A 16,258-nucleotide genomic window follows, 5' to 3' on the forward strand; every position below is an offset into this window, starting at 1 on the left:
ATACTATTATTATCCCAGCACTAGTTGAAGTGAATTTCAGCCCTAATGCCTGCCCCTACAGTGTTGCACACACATGGGTTTTAACCCCAGCTCATTACCTAACTACTCATTTGCACAAATTTCTGCTCCTGCAATGGCCTAATAAGTAGCAATACCATTTAATTGCAATTATTTTGGGGGGCTGTTCTCTGAAAGTGAGTGACAGGAACTCACAGTATGAAAAGGAATGAAAGGCTCAGGATCAGAATACCACTGAGCTTACCAGACACAGAACCAACGTGAAATACAGTAATGGAATATTATAAATGGATCCTTTTATAAATTTCTAAATGGAAATAAGTACATTTATTTTCAGAAGCATGCAGGAGCTCCTGTAGGAGCCCGTTCACCAGCCAAGCCTGCCATGGATTAGGATCCTCATTCTCACTGCTACTTAAACAGATGCATTTTCAGAGGAAAATTACAAGCTTTGGAACAGGTTAAAAACTTTGAATAGAACATGTTTCTCCCTATTTTGTGAAAGAAAAAAATTATTGTGTGACAAGGGGAAACCTCTCAACTGTGTCAAAAGACAGGAAAACCAAAAGTTTCTTTCCTCTTGTTTGCCTGGTAACACTGTCTTGCTCCAGAGGCAAATGATGTGCATCAATTCAAGAAATTAGCAGCAGCCAACACAGCAAATCTGTATTTTTCCTGTTTTGTTTTGGGTTTTTTTTTAACATAAACAAAACTGTAAGTAGGAAGAATACAGAAATAGCCTGAAGTAATTTATCTGAAGCTTGATAACCCAATATCATTGTTTGTGGGCAGGAATTAGATGTGGTCTCCTGGACTTCAGCTGCCCTGCATTCCCCTTTGGACTGTGTGCAGGAGCTGAAATTTGAATAAAATGCAGCCAAGTTCCTTTCTCATATTTCCACTTTGTGTACCTCATATTATGGCAAGGGATAAAATTCTCTCTATAACACCTGAATAGAACCATTTCCAATCTGTGTCTAGCTACAGGATAAACACACATCCCATAACCATGGGAGCTGGGGCCTTCATCAGAGGTTGTGTGGCCATGGCTGCTCTGCAGGAATGATAAATTCAGAGAGGATAAAGTTCTCTACAGAGTCCAAGCCTAGGTCTAATGTATTTAACACAAAAACACAAATCCAAAAGTCAATTTTGTGTTAAATTCCTTTTGTAACAACCCTGTGCTTGGGTACCTCTGAAAATTTTGCTTGCTGCACTTTTATACCAGCACTGCTGGTGCTGCTGCAGTACCCAAAATATTCCTGCTGTGTGTTACTGTGGAACCACTGGTCCTTGAAGAAAACACTGAGAAGACATCAAGAAAAACTCCCCTCTACTTTGTTCTTTGCTTAGGTCAACTCCCAGAGCTGCCTTTAGCATGGTGATTTTAGAAAGGATTTCATTTTGGTGGCTACTCGACACAAATAATGTGTAATTACATCCAGACTTCTACAGCACATCTTAGCAAAACCGTGACATTTTTACCTCACCCCAGTAAGACAGAAGGGTCAAGCACACACCTGTAAAATCCCAGGACTTTAGGCTACTCTGAATTGTTTATACAAATTTAATTATTTTCCTTCAACATCCTCATCCTAAGAAAAATCTGAAAACGCCAAAATTGTCAACAGACTTATAAAAGAAAAAATAAAACAAAGCCAAATCCAGACAATCCTTAAAATCAGTTATTTGTCCAAGTTTCATGATTTAAAAGGCTAAGAAAGAATGAAGCTGCTAATTAGACTAATCAAAAGATGATACACATGTTCTAATATGTGCAATAATTAACCCACTCAATTCAATAGTATTAATTCAATGTTTTGGCACAGCATAATAAATAGCACTGGACTGCCAAAAGCTGAACTTCTTTTCCAGTTGAAATTAATAAAACTCTCTGGATGCATACATGTTTGTGGAGACAAAAATAATGTATGTGCCAGGTTCTGCATTCCACTGAGGGGATGGAATCTCCATCTCTCACCAGGAGGGATGGCATTCCAGTCCAAAGAAATGAGATTTATTTCCACCTACTCAAGCAACAATATGTATATAAAATAAAGATTTTAGTCTAGAATAATAACCTTTGAATAACCACTGAAATATGGGTGGAAAAGAAGTATTTGATGCATAGAATGACTTGTTAAAAGTGAAACTTGATTACAAATCAGGTAAAGTAAGAAAAAATAATTCCTAAAGTATTTGCAAAATTGACAAAACAAAAAGTATATTAGCATAATGAAAAATTAAAATGATCTCAAGAGAGATCATTGTAGGTGTGGCCATTAAAATGGTATTCGTTTAGGAAAAACTTGATAATTTCAATTCATAAAAATGATACATATATATGATAAACAGATACAGAGGCAGCCATGAAAGTCTTCGCCTTCACCATGGTGCGCTTCAAAATAAATCACTGCAAACTGCTTTCCACCTGACCAACAGATTCCTTCTGCTATTGTAATTTTCTTAGGGAGATGCCTAATAAAGAAATATGCTAGAAAAGTGATGGGGAAAAATTTGTTTGGTAGCTGTATCCCATACGTTATTAAAAAAAAAAAAAAACCAAACCAAAAAAACAAACCCCAAACACAAACAAAAACCAACTAAATATAAAAATAAATTAAATTCCTGCAGTTGTAAACGTGTTGACCATGGTGACTTTATTGTGCCTTCTGGTGGAAAACCCACCCTGCCTGGATTGTGGCTTTGCAGAAGCTGCAGACAACGTTTCTGATCTTTATTTCTCCTTGAAATTTCTCCCCAGCACAAGGCTTTATTTCACAAGTTGAATGCCCGTGAATTAACAGTACTTTTAATTACTTGAGATACAATCTCTATCGGAGCATTCTTTTCATTTCCCATTCATTTTTCATCCTTTCATTATCAGTCTTTCTTCCCTGTTTATATTTTAATTCGTGCAGGCTTTAACAATATACTGACTCCAATACTGTCTTAATGAAATTAAATTTACTTGCAGATTTGAACAATAATCCGTGTTGACCTCAAAAATATTCCTTTTTCTTGCTTCCAGTATGCTTTACTTTCTATCAAAGAGTTCTTTTCCCCAGACCCTGCTACTTCTGCAGATTCAGCCTCTCTGCAACAAGTCCTCCAATAGATATCCCAATTAATATTTCAACTTCAATAAAGTTACAGTCCAAATCCAAGTGGCCCACAATTTTTAGTCCCTAAATATTATTTAGGTCACTTCAAATAAATAATTGCAAAGCAGTTTCTGACCACCCTAGCAAGAAAGGACTTTGATGTTCCAGATTGGATTTTTTTCCCCACAGCCATCATTCCCAATTTTCTTCATAATTAAAGCACAACTCAAAAATGTCTTTCCAAAATGGTCAAAGAACTGAAGCTGAAAGTGAAGCTCACCTGTGACTTTGCATTTCATAGCACACGAATTCACCCCTCAGCAAGCCCCAGATTGTGCCTGGACTTTCTTTCCTACAGAGAAAGTTCCTCTCAACTTTTGCACTCTGATTTTACCCTTTCATAAAGGAGATTATTTTAACATTTGAAATTATTTAACTTAGGGGTAAAATACATTCACTTCTATATCACCATATTGCATGGGAGTATTGAATTCTCTTATTTTTCCCTTTTCACATTTCTCACATTTTTTTCATCCTCATGGCAAGTCATCTTCCAGTGTGGAATCTTTTCTAACCAGGATTCTAATATTAATTTCCTACCTGAATTCAGCTTGCTTTCAAAAGAGAAGTGGATATAAAAATCATGTCAATGCCTGATGCACAACATAACAAACCCTCCCTGCCTTTAATAATTTGCATTTGGAATCTGGCTAATAGGTGGTTTGGGAATGGGAATGAAAAACGGGAGTGTCCTCCTTTAGTTTTAGTTTCTTCTTGAATTAGAACCTTCTTTACAGGTCAGATTTGGTTCTGGGGGGGCTCTCTAGTGCTTGCATATCCCTGGAACATCAGTCAAGGCACCATTCTTGGTGTAACCCCACCAAAACCCCAGTGCCCATCCCACAGCAGCAGTGGCCCTCAGAGCCTCAGGAAAGGCACATTTCAGTGTGTGCCAAGGGCTGGAGCTCAGGCAGTGACATTTCCCCAGGTTTCCTGGAGCAGCAGAGCTGTTCTGCAGGAAAATCCCTGCCCAGTGGGAGTTCCTGACCACCCCTGAGCTTTCCTGGGAGCTTTCTCCAGGAAAGATTTCTCCTCTCCCAGCCTTGCACAGCCAACGCTGCAGGGGTGGGCTGCAGATCCTGCTGAGGCTGCCTGGGAGAAATGGGTCATGAACTTGGGTACTGCCCACTGCCAACCAGAAAAATCAATCCAGAAATCCATGCACAGAAAAAAAAAACAATGTTCATTGACTGGGAACACACCAGGATGAACAGAGGGAGGGACAGAGCAGAGTGCTGGTGGTGCCTCCCCTCCACAGGTGGCATTTTAAACCAGATTGTTGGAATTGGTGCTTCCCCGCTCTTTTTTTTTTTTTTTTTTTCCATTAAATGTGTTGAAAATAAAATTCAAGCATTTGTATTTACGAATGTACAAACAGAACTTGTGCCCTGCACCCTGTCCATAGTTCCAACTCACAGAGAGGGCATTAAAGTACTGATTCCTGACTGCCTGGGGCTCTGCTTTACCTGCCCATAAAATGTATTAAATTTGCTTATAATGCAACTCAGGGAATCGGGGGCAAAATGATATGTTCCTTAAGACATTCTGATTTCATTATTTCCTATATGTTAAGTTCTGTTAAGTAGCAGAAACAAAATAGATATACTCAATATCCCCTTTAAAAACCACATTTAAAATAAGATATTTCCTCAGATTTTTGGACTAGCTGTTCTAAAAATCCATATCAGTGAGCAATTCCAAGCCACAATTTTTTCTGGTCACTTGGCAACAGTCAGACATTAGTGCAATAATCTATTAATTTTTCAAGAGTTAGCACAGAATAAGAATACAATAGTGATATTTTAGAAATGTATTTCAGCTCATAAAGGCAGCATTAGCTCTCCTCTCATTCAATTATTGCCATTATTTAAAATAATTAAAACTAGATTCTTAATAATGCTTTTTGATTACATGAATCCAAACACTAATAAATGAGTAGAGATTTAAAATAGATTTTATACTGAGTCTGGTAATACTTTTCTGTGATCCTGCAAGAATTGAAGATGATGTACAGAGAGCCAAGGAGAAATGTCAGAGGAGGAGAACACCCCCAGGAGCAGAGCTGCAGGCAGCAGAAAAGCACAGGGAACAGGCAGGGAGAGAAACATTTAGAAGTAGGAAAAAAAAGAAAAAAAAAAAAAGAAAACGACATTTTAGAGTCAGAGTGAGAAAGGAAAAGAAAGGGCAGAAAGGCAGGAGGCAAAATAAATGATACCAGGAGCTGGAAAATCCCCATCCTGCCTCAAAAGGAAATGTAAGGTCATGAGACAGCACAGCGAGAGCTGCACCATTGACCAGCAGCCAGAGGTACATTTTCTGTGCTTAGAAAAGAAACAAAAAATCACAATAAAAGAGTCAGCAGGGTCCTGTTGGGGACCCTGAAGGAGATTTTTCCCAGAGGGGCTGCTGTGTCCCGAGGAGTGGCCGGGCACTTGGGCTCTGCTCGGTGGCACAGAGTGACACCAGGGCTGTGCTGGCTCCTGGGCTGTGGGACACCAGGTGTCCAGGGAAAATCTCCCAATTTGGGCTCAGCTGCTCCCAAAAGGCCCTGGCTGTTGGGTTCTGCAGCACAAACCTGCCCCTAAAGCAGCATCTCCCTGCTCTGACAAAGTTGTTTCATTTGGAGGGGCAGATCTCAAGGCACACCGAGGGTATTTTGTCATTTGAGGTACAGGAAAGAAGATGAGTAATAAGAGGGACTTAAAAATAGGGGGTTTTCTTCCCCAGATCAAGTGCATTTTACCTCACTTTTTTTTCTATCTTACTTCTAAGTGCCAGCTTTCCTCTTGGGAACAATTTCTCTTTATCGAGTTCCCACAGGATAACCCAGTTATTCACAAGCAGAACTCCTGATAAAGGAGTAAAATACTATGATTGTCATGTGTAATTTACCTATGTAATTTTACTGGTTTGTGTTTTAATATTTTCGATATTCTTTCACCTGCCCTACATGAACAGAAGTTATTTTGTCTTTAGAATTAAGTGACTACATCACATTTTATTAGCTGGTAGGAATAAAATAGCAGAGGAAAAGAATTTTTTGCTATCAAATACTTTGTTATGAGGTTAACCAAATTAGTAACCTAATAATTAATAATATGAACAAATAATGTCCTTACAAATGCTTGCATCTTGCTGAAAAACCCAAACCCAACTTTTAGTTGACACATGTGTCTGTAGTTTGGATAAAGTCAATTTTACCACTCCAGTCTCATCTTAAAGCTCATTTTAAACAATCTTCCAGTCTAATTAGCATTACCTTCTGGCTGTGTAGTACCATCCCTCTGAACGCTGGCATGGTTAAACCACTCAGGTCTACTTGGTTCAGTGCAGTGTGGCAAATGTCAGTGAAATACGAGGGCATATGGCACATAATTACAGGACCATATGGATGCCAGGAGTGATAGTCAGCAGCATTTGAATGCAGGACCAAGAAAGTCAGAGGAAAAGCAATCAAAGACCATCAGACATAATCATTAAATGGATAAATATAGTTTCTGTGCAGCTGAGAGAAGCCAGGACATGTCTGTCCTTTACTGAAGCAAAGGCTGTTTGAGCATGTGGCTGTAATCTCTATATTATTTTCAGTTTGGTTTGTAAATTTGTAAATGCAGCTGATCAAGGTGAGTGATGCAAGGAATCACTTACCAATGCACAGAGCAGATCAACTGCTTCCAGGATCAGCTCCTGGTGGCCAATGCGAGTCACCCCCAGCTCCTCCAGCTCCTGGTGAGTGATGTGCAGCAGCTGCTCCCCATTGATCTTCTCTCTCTCAAAGTTTTTGATGTATTGTTGGAGGCAATCATCGAGACCTGGTTAGAAAAGCCAAGAGCACAGATTCAGAGAGAGGAGAAAAACCCAATGAAACAGTTCTGTAGCTCAGAAATACAGGAATTTCTTGGGAATGCGGGCACGCTTCCTTGTTTGGGGCTGTTTTGGAAAGTGTGCAATGAAAATTATAATTTAATTTACATAACCCAGCACATGCTGTTAAAGAGAGAATTTTATATTACTGGTGTTACTTTCAACATTGTTAAACATTTTAATAGTAATTCAAAACCTTCATGGAGACAAGGGAAGGACAAAGCAGCACAGAGAGTGACATTATAAAAAACCTTTTTCTTGTGATGTCACAAAGACCTAAATATAAGTTTATCTTATGATTAGGAACAAATTCTTACTGTAACTCTTCCTGGACTCTTCAAGGTCATAGAGTTTGGCTGTCCCTGATCAAGAAGAGTTTCTCAGGCTCAGTACCCATCCACACTAACTCTGCTACACCCACTGCCAATTCTCACCCCAGATTATCCAGATTTCTGAATCCAGACAACACAAAAATGGTTTTGTTACAACATCTCCAACTAAGAATACAATTTTACCCATGCACAAGGAATCGTCCCATTTTACCCTGAAACTTGATAGGGTGAGAATAACCGATTATTTTGTTTCTCAGACCAGAGAAGAAACTGATTGATGCAGAAAGATTTTTTTCTTCCTCTAAATCTGTTTCTGAACCACACAAGCCTTGAATTTCCAGCCAGAACAATGAGTTGAACACAGGGATCTACTGCTGAAAGCTACGTGAGGTCTCTCAGAGGCCCCTCAAGGACTGTCAGATTCAACATCAGAAACCTGATGTGCACATGATTTTCTAGAGACCTACAAAAAGCACCTTCAATAACTTCATCTGCCAAGGAAAGTAAAACACTGAATCTCAGTTATTTGCCCTGCACTGATTCAGGTAAATCCAAAATCCATAAAATTAGAGAGATACAGAAATCACAGAATTGACCAACTTGGGCATTTATGACAGAGCTTTGAAATGTAATTTCTGCACACAGCCATGATCAAGTCTGCAGAGCACCTGAGAAAAAGAGTTCTGACACCTTGTATGGGTGTGCTGGGTGTCCCCACTTTACACCCCAATTAATACAGCTCAGCTGGGACAAAATGACTGTGATGACAATGGAATGGAACAAACCAAAGTGTTTGTCCTCACTCTGTAAATACAACATTGCAGTTTCATTTAATTAACTCTTCTTTCAACACGATCCAATTACGTGCTCTGTAAACTGATAGTCCTAACTTATGTTATAGATAAAGCTCATTTACCAAGTCAAGTGCACAGTTTTATATTCACTTACACCTATGTCCCATACAAAGCTAGTACAGTGATAAAAATGTCATATTTTATGGTGTAATTCAAAAGTATGAGGTAGTTTGGGAGATTTTTAAAGCTCAAATCAGCAGTCTGTAACTAATACCTAAACCTTTTCTCTAGTCTAGAATGGTTTGCAAATAGGAAACAACTTCTCTGCATCTGTTCATTATTTTTAATGCTCTCATGAATGATTTTACATAAGTATAGTTCAGTTCAATTGGCTGAGTCGCTGCAAATTCTCTGTTTATTATTTAACATTTTCAACTCCAAGCTGTTGCACATTTGTGTTCCCTCTTGAACAATAACAATTCTTAAAACCATTTTAGAGCAAAAATTCCAAACCCCACACCTCCCAGATTTGCTTTTAGTGGACGTTGCCCCATAACTCAGAAAAAAAGTCACAAAACTGCTACTAGATATTAAGTTATTTTAAACAAAAGCAAATTAATTAAAACATTTAGGATCAGTGGCTCCAAGAAGCATTTGTAGCATTATGAGAGATTTAGGAAAACCCAAGTGAATGTGCCATGCTGTGAGAAGTGTGCAGTCAGATGTATTAAACCTGCCTTTGTGCCAGGGAGAATGTATGACAGCAGAGCAAAATATCAAATTCGTATTATTTGTGCTGCTCTGTAATAGCTCCCCAGGGCACCTTTACAAGGCATTTACTTACTGGTGCAAACAGTGTGGCAGTTGACAAGAGAATATAGAAATATATCATTAAAGGGCCAGGCTGTCTCACAGAATGACAGCACTTAATAAATACACACCAAAAAAGAGAGATTTGCCCATTGCTCTCTGCTTTTCTCTGGGAGCCAGGTACCAAAATGTGAAACATTCCAAAGCAGGAATTCAGCATCAGGAAAATCATCTTTATTGTCAGGGCTCCAGTTGATTTTACATGAAAACATCCCAGATGAAATTAGAAACGGTACAGAATGAGCTCGTGTTGACTCACTCAAACCAAATGAAATATTTATTTCCTCAAGCCTCTTAGGTCTCATTAGTGCTCTTTATGCATTTCCCCCCAACATCATTTCTGTTTACAGATAAGTATTAAAGCAGTTCAGATTCATAACTGAAGAAAGAAGGGGTTTTAGCTCTGCTTAGATGTAGGTAAATAAAATTAACCCACGGGTCCCAAGATACACAACATCAGTGTCAGGCAAGAAACACAGAAATTTGCAGCTCTCTTGCTGCACATTCTTATTTTATTTGTGTGCATTTTGGAACTAACCAACATCTCCTTCAGAGTACAATGAAATAATTGAAGAAAAATTGTTTAAATATGGATGTTTTACTTTAAAGCCAAGCCTTAATGCCCAAGATGAGAAAACTAGGGTTGGAAGTTGGAGAATTTTTATTTCTCCAACCCATATGGGCCCAAGGAGTTAACTCACTTTAACAGAAAATCAATGAAGGTTGAAGACATTTAGTAATCTCTCAGTGTTATTTGAGAGGACAAAAAAAAAGGAGTTATCCATCAGCCCAAGTGCTGACTGAGTCAGCTGGAAGCAGCTCTGGGTGAATGTTGCATTAAAAGCTGTATAAACCCTTGTGCTCAGAAAATGGCCTTATGGAGGGAAATCAGGGAAAATATCCCATAAACCTCATCCACCTGAAAACTCGGACATTTTCCTGCTGTGTGGTTGGATGCCATCTCAAAGGTCTTCTCCAACATAAAAAATTCTGAGTCCATAGTATCTCTTCCCATTTTTAAGTTAAAAAAAAACATATTGAATCCATATGGACTAGGAAAATTTTATCTCCATATTCAAAGAACAGGGGGAAAGGAAGCAACGCTGATATGTTGACTGCAAACTATTATTTTGCAAATAGAGCATCTAAAGTCAAAATCAAGGAAACGTGAATAAAAAGGAGGTATAAAATAGAAAACCACTAGGGAGAATGGGCAGGAAAAGAAGAGCCAGTCAGCTTGAAAATGTTTATTTTTAGAAATGCATAATTAAGAAAAAAGGAATAGTTGAAACAGAAAACAAAGCAAAGCCTTTAAAATATCTCTAAATCTGATTTAGGCAGTAACTCAGAGCAAACATTACAGAAGAGATGCCACATATTGTGAGCAATAAGGTTCACTGAGATTAAAATGAATCTTCCCATCCGTGTCAACAAATGGCAGGTTTGGTTTCCATTAGAAGCACAAACATTGTTGTCATGTTATGTAAACATCTGTCCCTTCCCCTCTACTGTTGGACAGAAATATTGAAAATATTACCATTATTTTAAAAATGACTTTAAAATGAATGAAGGGAAAACCCAAGTTGTTTCCTTATATGCAGGAATGGTGCAGCCAGGACAGCTCTCACAGGAGAACTGCAGGAGCAATAACTCTGTCAGGTGTGATCCATACCAGAAGGAATTCCTATGTTTAAAATCTGTAATTTCCAAATTTTCATAGATCTCTCCATCACTTACTCACTTCTCCTTTTCCCTGTATTTTATGGGATTTTTGCAACTCACTGAAAACTATGCTGGTTTTTTTAATCTCCCCTAAAAATTCCTGCCCAAACGATGAGTTTGCTGCTGCTCCATGAGAATTCCCAGGGGGAAATGCAGCAGCTGGCTGGAGCAGCAGAGCCTGGCTGTGAGAGGAGGGTCAGGGGCAGGGCAGGGCAGGTCCTGCCAGCTCTGCCTGGCACAGACACAGCAGCTCCCACAGGGGCACTCCCTGGCAGAGCAGGGGATGCCAAACCAGCCCCTCTGGTAGGGAAACGCAGTGTTGCTTTTAGGTTTTAGGGTGAAAAAGAAGGAAATCAGCTCGGTGGAAATGCATTGATCACTCCTGGTTTCAGCAATGCTGCAAGAGGGGTGAGATCCTCCCTCTGATTGAGGGTCTAACGAAATATTCAGTGGTTTTCCTGATTAAAACCATATCTATAAATTAAAAATACACAGCACAACAACACTGAACTCCCATTTGCACAACGGACCATAAATAAATATAGTATATAATCTGAATATAATATAGAATCAATATAATAAAGAATCTGAGGTAGAAGTGTCTGTGGGACCTGGAGGCAAAGAAGACAAGCTTAAAGTTGATGGGATGATCTGTTTGCTCAGAAGAATTACACTTTGGCCTGCCAAGACAAATTAATAACCTATTAACTCATTTGACTGTTAAAAGCTGGAAAACAACATTTTCTCTGCTCTTGCAGAATGGTGACTTGTGAAAAATCAACAGATCACAGTGAAACAGGGACACATACCAATTTTCTAATGTTGTACTGTTGTTTCTGGTCTTGCAAGTCTAGAAAATCAGCTCATCACTCATAGGAAATGTAAAATCTCTCACTACTGTGCTGGAAATTCTCCGATTAATTGGGGAAGGCAGCATGAACTTCTGCTCCTGTCACAACCTTAATTTTATATATGCAGATCTGCTTAAACACATCCAGTATTTAACAGCATCCACTGGCTCAGTCCAAGTGTAGTTTTTACCAAAAAAAAAAAAAAAAAAACAAAACCCAAAAAAAGGGATATTTTCCATATAAAGCAAATTTTAGCAGCCAGCTCGAAAGATCTGGAAGGAATTGACTGGTTGGCTGACTGAGAGAGTGGAGAGAATTCATGTCTTTTCCTAAATGCAATTTTATTGAATCCACACATCAATTCAGCCATGTTCTTGATCAAAACCCCTTTGATTTATTACCCTGGGCTCAGGCACAGTGGAGCCTTTCCAATTCTTACGTAACTTGAAACAAGGAAAATCATCAGGTGGGTGTTTTTGCCAGTGACGTTCAAAAGCTTTTTAAGAATTATTCAGTCCAAATAAAGAACAGACATAATCTTCAGGGCCATGTTCACACTAAGCTGACTCTCAAATACCAGATATTTGTTCTTAAGCTCTTCAGGAGGAAAAATCAAAACTATTTAGAGCGCCAAGAGAAAAGGATCTTCATACTACCACAATTCAGAAAAAGACAGATGGAACGTGTTTGAAAACACTGTAAAACACCAAGCTTGGTATTTCAGGCCTCCACTTTCCTAAACTTCAGAGTATATTTGAAATCTAAGGATTGCAGTATTTTTCATCTTTAAGCCTACATGCCACAAACCTGACCTAGAGAAATATACTTGCTAGATTACAGAATTTCACCCAAAAAAGTACATTTAAAATCGCAAGATACAGCCAAAATTTACCAACATAGAAAAGGAAAAAAAAAATTCCAATTGTTCTGAAAAAAAGAATGCCTCAATTCTGGCTTTATCTGACCTTTGAATGCTTGACTGTGCACGTAGAATGTGTTTAAATGTTGCTTCCCGGCTGAGTTTCCTCTGCGTCACTCCGATATTCACAGGGATACAGATGGATGTTTTAGATGCAAATACAGGCAGACTTGTGCTGCTTGAATTTACAGCTCCTCATCTGCATGAACAGGAACTGGGGCGGGATGAGCACTCTGAATTAATGCTTCCCAGGCACCAACTGACACCAAAAATGCTGGCTTCCATTCCAGGCTGCAGCGTGGGTGGAACTGCACTGGGCACAAACTCTTCCACTGGTGTCAGGTCACTGCTCCAGGCTGGGCAGTCCATCAGGTCCTTCCCTTGCTCCATTTTTCTCTCCTGAGAGTGCCAGGATCCACAGGAGCACCAGGATCTGCCCTGTCCAAGCCCTCTGCAGACACTCTCAGCTCCAGGATCCAGCTGGGCTCTCGACAGCTGGAACAGTTCTGCATTTCTGGCCCTTCATTCCTTCTCCTCATCCTGCAGCTGTCCCTGGCTCAACTGTGCCAGCCACAAGAACTCTCTTCACCTCTTAGCACAAAATTCTGGAGATTCTTCCCCTAAAAAAAGCCTGCATATCTTCAAGTTCCTTCATTCACTGCCAGCTCCCATTTCCCCATATCCCATTTTTTATCCTTCCACGCTGCCTCTCTTCTTTTATTTTCCATGTGTGCAAAATAAGACCTTGTCAGCTGTGCCTCCTCTGTAACCAGCAGGGAAGCAGATTTGGGAGAGCTGGAAACTTCCAACCTTGCTCCTCTTCTCTCCCCAGACAAGGTCAGAGCTTCACCCACAGATCCCACTCGCAAGGGGACAAATTCCTCAGGGAACAGAAAAATCCATGGCAAGTTCCTAAGCACCTTTCTTCTTCCCCTCCAAAGTGTCCTCCTCCAAATCAGGACAAACATCACTGTCCCCTCACCGCAGTGCATGTCTGAGAGACAGACCAGCCTCCCAAATTCTACCCCCTAAGAAAAACCCATGGGAATACTACTTCACCCCTGTAACTTCATTATTTTATTTTTAGTATGGCTAAAGCAAGGGACTTTCCCATAATCTCAGTGCCTGTAAGTCTCAGATCTTTCCAGCAGCAATTTTCCAAGACAACTGTATTATCAAGACAAAAGCTGGGCTCAAATGATCAATATTTTAAGAGTTCACAGCAGCTGAGAAGGTTCTGTAAGGGGATATGACAAGCAATATTAATAGCAAACGAACAAACTGCTGAACTAATAAAATTTGATTTAATGCTATGCCATCACCCTTAAATTGACATTCATATATATGAAGTAAATGACTTTATATAGCTCTGCCTTCATTACCTATGAATGAATGATAGGAAGTGAAGCCATTCTAACTTTGTCCTCGACATTTGACAGGTGTCGTGGAGCTGTGGGATTACCACGGAAGTAATAAACAGAATTTTCAGGAAGCTTGCTGGAACTAGACCTGACCACAAAGAGGTTTCTGGAAGAGAAGTGTCATGCAGAGAGAATGGATCACATTTTCAGGCCCAAGTGTGTGCTCCTGGCTGCCACATTTCCCAACAATTTAACCTCAAGATATGTCACTGATGCTGTTACTGACCAACTTCCCATAAAAGTGACAAAACCCAGAAGCATCTTAATTAGCTCTGTGTGCTAATGAAAATCTACGTTTTTCCTTAGCCTCATTAATTTTCTCCTTGATGAAGACATAACCACAGCCCCCAGTCATTCCTGAAGCAGCATGGCTGAGGGATGACCTGGAAGTGCTCATGGGCCTCCAAAGCCTCCAGGTTCAGATCTCCTGTGTAATTAATGAAATTACTCCACATTTCAGAGTGACTGAGCTGAGGACTTGGGTCCCTGAATTTGTATCATTTATTTTAAAAGAGAAATGCTTTGGCCCAATGCAAGGCAAATGCTTCTATTTCCTGCACTGGACTATGTAAACACTGCTCTTTTTTTTTGAGACAGTGTTTGATGGGAGCCTGTCCTGACAGAAGTGCTGGTTCCAGCACAGACACCCTGGAATACATGTCAAAGTTTAACAAAACTTTTAGAACCAACTAAAAAGACAACACAACATATTTTTTGACTTGTGGATTGATCTAGAAGAACCTTCATGATTTATTCTCAAACCAAAATGCAGAATTAGCACCATTAAATTCCTAAATCTCTTTGTGCAGTCACAAAAGATCTCTGTGTTGGAATAATTCAGGTGATAACAAACATCTCTGGGATCAGTAAGAGCACTAAGAAAAAACCATAAAAATAACATCCACCCTTTGTACAGAAGGGATTGCATTGCCTAGAAGTGGAGAATTAATGTGATCAAGGTTTGTGTTCCTCCTTGCTGCAGCAAATGCCAAAGGTTGTGTTTTCCTCTGCCCAGGTTGGAGGGCAGGGACGGGGGAGACTTTTCCAGTTCTCTGCTTCTCAGAGAGTGTTTCTGCAGTAACCCTTAACTTGCTGCCAAAGATGGCAGAGGGAAAAAACCTCACGCTGTAACAAAAGCAAACAAAAACCCCAAAACCACCAGGAAAAAGGAACAATTCTTAGGCAGAGAGTAAAGCATTAGGGAATCAGTATTTCCTTCACTAGAGCCTGAGCACATTGAGGTGAGTTTATTTCAGGCAGTTTCCACTTTAGAAAGGTTAACAAGTCTAATAAGGAAGGAGCAGCATTAACCATGTCTCATCTACGAGCACTGATCTTAAAAGCAAAAGTACCAAGAACAAATAAATTTAACTGAAAGCTCCTTCCTCCACACTTTTGAGGATTTATCCATCTTGTACTGTGCACAGGAAAGTCTTCATCACAGATTGACCTTCAGAAAAAGACTTTGGTATCACACAAAATCAAACAAAACCCTCAAGCCAAGGAAGTTCTTTGTACAAGCACTACAGGGATATGCCCCATTTGTCCCTGTCTTAAATGTGAAGAAAAAAATTGCTGAAGAGTGAGATAACGAGCCTGTCTGAGCTAATCAATAGAGAGGAGGTAACCTGTCAGACAAAATTCATGTAATAGCAAGACAGGCATTTAAAGTTCTGTGAAACGAGTCCTGCCCTAAAAGTATCTCTGCTCACTTTGCAACAGGGCTGCACATTAAATTCAGTTCATCATCATATCAAACCCCATCCAGGCACAGTGTCACAGAGGCCTCAGAACAGCGACTTCCCAGCCAGAATATGTCTAAGAAACTGAAATTTTCTGAGCCACATCTACAGCTGCAGAATGTTCTCAATCAGTCAAACTCGTGTGGGACAGGCAGAATCCCTGGGTCACATCCTCCCCCCACAAGAGCAAGGATTGCAAAGATGAGGGGGATAAAGAGCTGACAGAGGAGAATCAAACAAAAAGTGCTACAGATGTTTCAGTGCCAAAATACATTAATTCTTGTTCCGACTTCACTGACACATTTTACTAAAAATCCCAGATATCAAAAGAACAGCCAAATCCAGCGTAGGCGTTTGGAGTGAAAAGCCCAAACAAATCAGATTTCTGCTCAACCCAATTTCTTCAGCAACCACGAGTCCATGACCTAATTCATGAGTCAGAGTTTAGACACCTGCAAGATGCAAATTCCCAAAGTAGAAGGTGGCCTTGGCAATTCCTCTCACAGTTCTTCACAGACAAACCAAAAATCAGATTGCTGCAAGAAGTAAAGGAAAGGGGGA

The 16,258-nt window shown here is 39.8% G+C and overlaps 1 protein-coding gene across 1 annotated transcript in view; it reads right to left on the reverse strand.

Moving 5' to 3' along the window:
- LOC100218233 (connector enhancer of kinase suppressor of ras 2) overlaps positions 1 to 16,258 on the reverse strand; it is a 170,122-nt gene that overhangs the window by 101,617 nt on the left and 52,247 nt on the right. The window contains exon 3 of the mRNA XM_072929029.1: positions 6,831 to 6,994. Within this exon, the coding sequence (XP_072785130.1) occupies positions 6,831 to 6,994 (164 nt within the window). The remainder of the gene's footprint in view (positions 1 to 6,830; positions 6,995 to 16,258) is intronic.

This window comes from Taeniopygia guttata, chromosome 4A (genome assembly GCF_048771995.1).
Source record: "Taeniopygia guttata chromosome 4A, bTaeGut7.mat, whole genome shotgun sequence".
In the NCBI taxonomy this organism is placed as follows: domain Eukaryota; kingdom Metazoa; phylum Chordata; class Aves; order Passeriformes; family Estrildidae; genus Taeniopygia; species Taeniopygia guttata.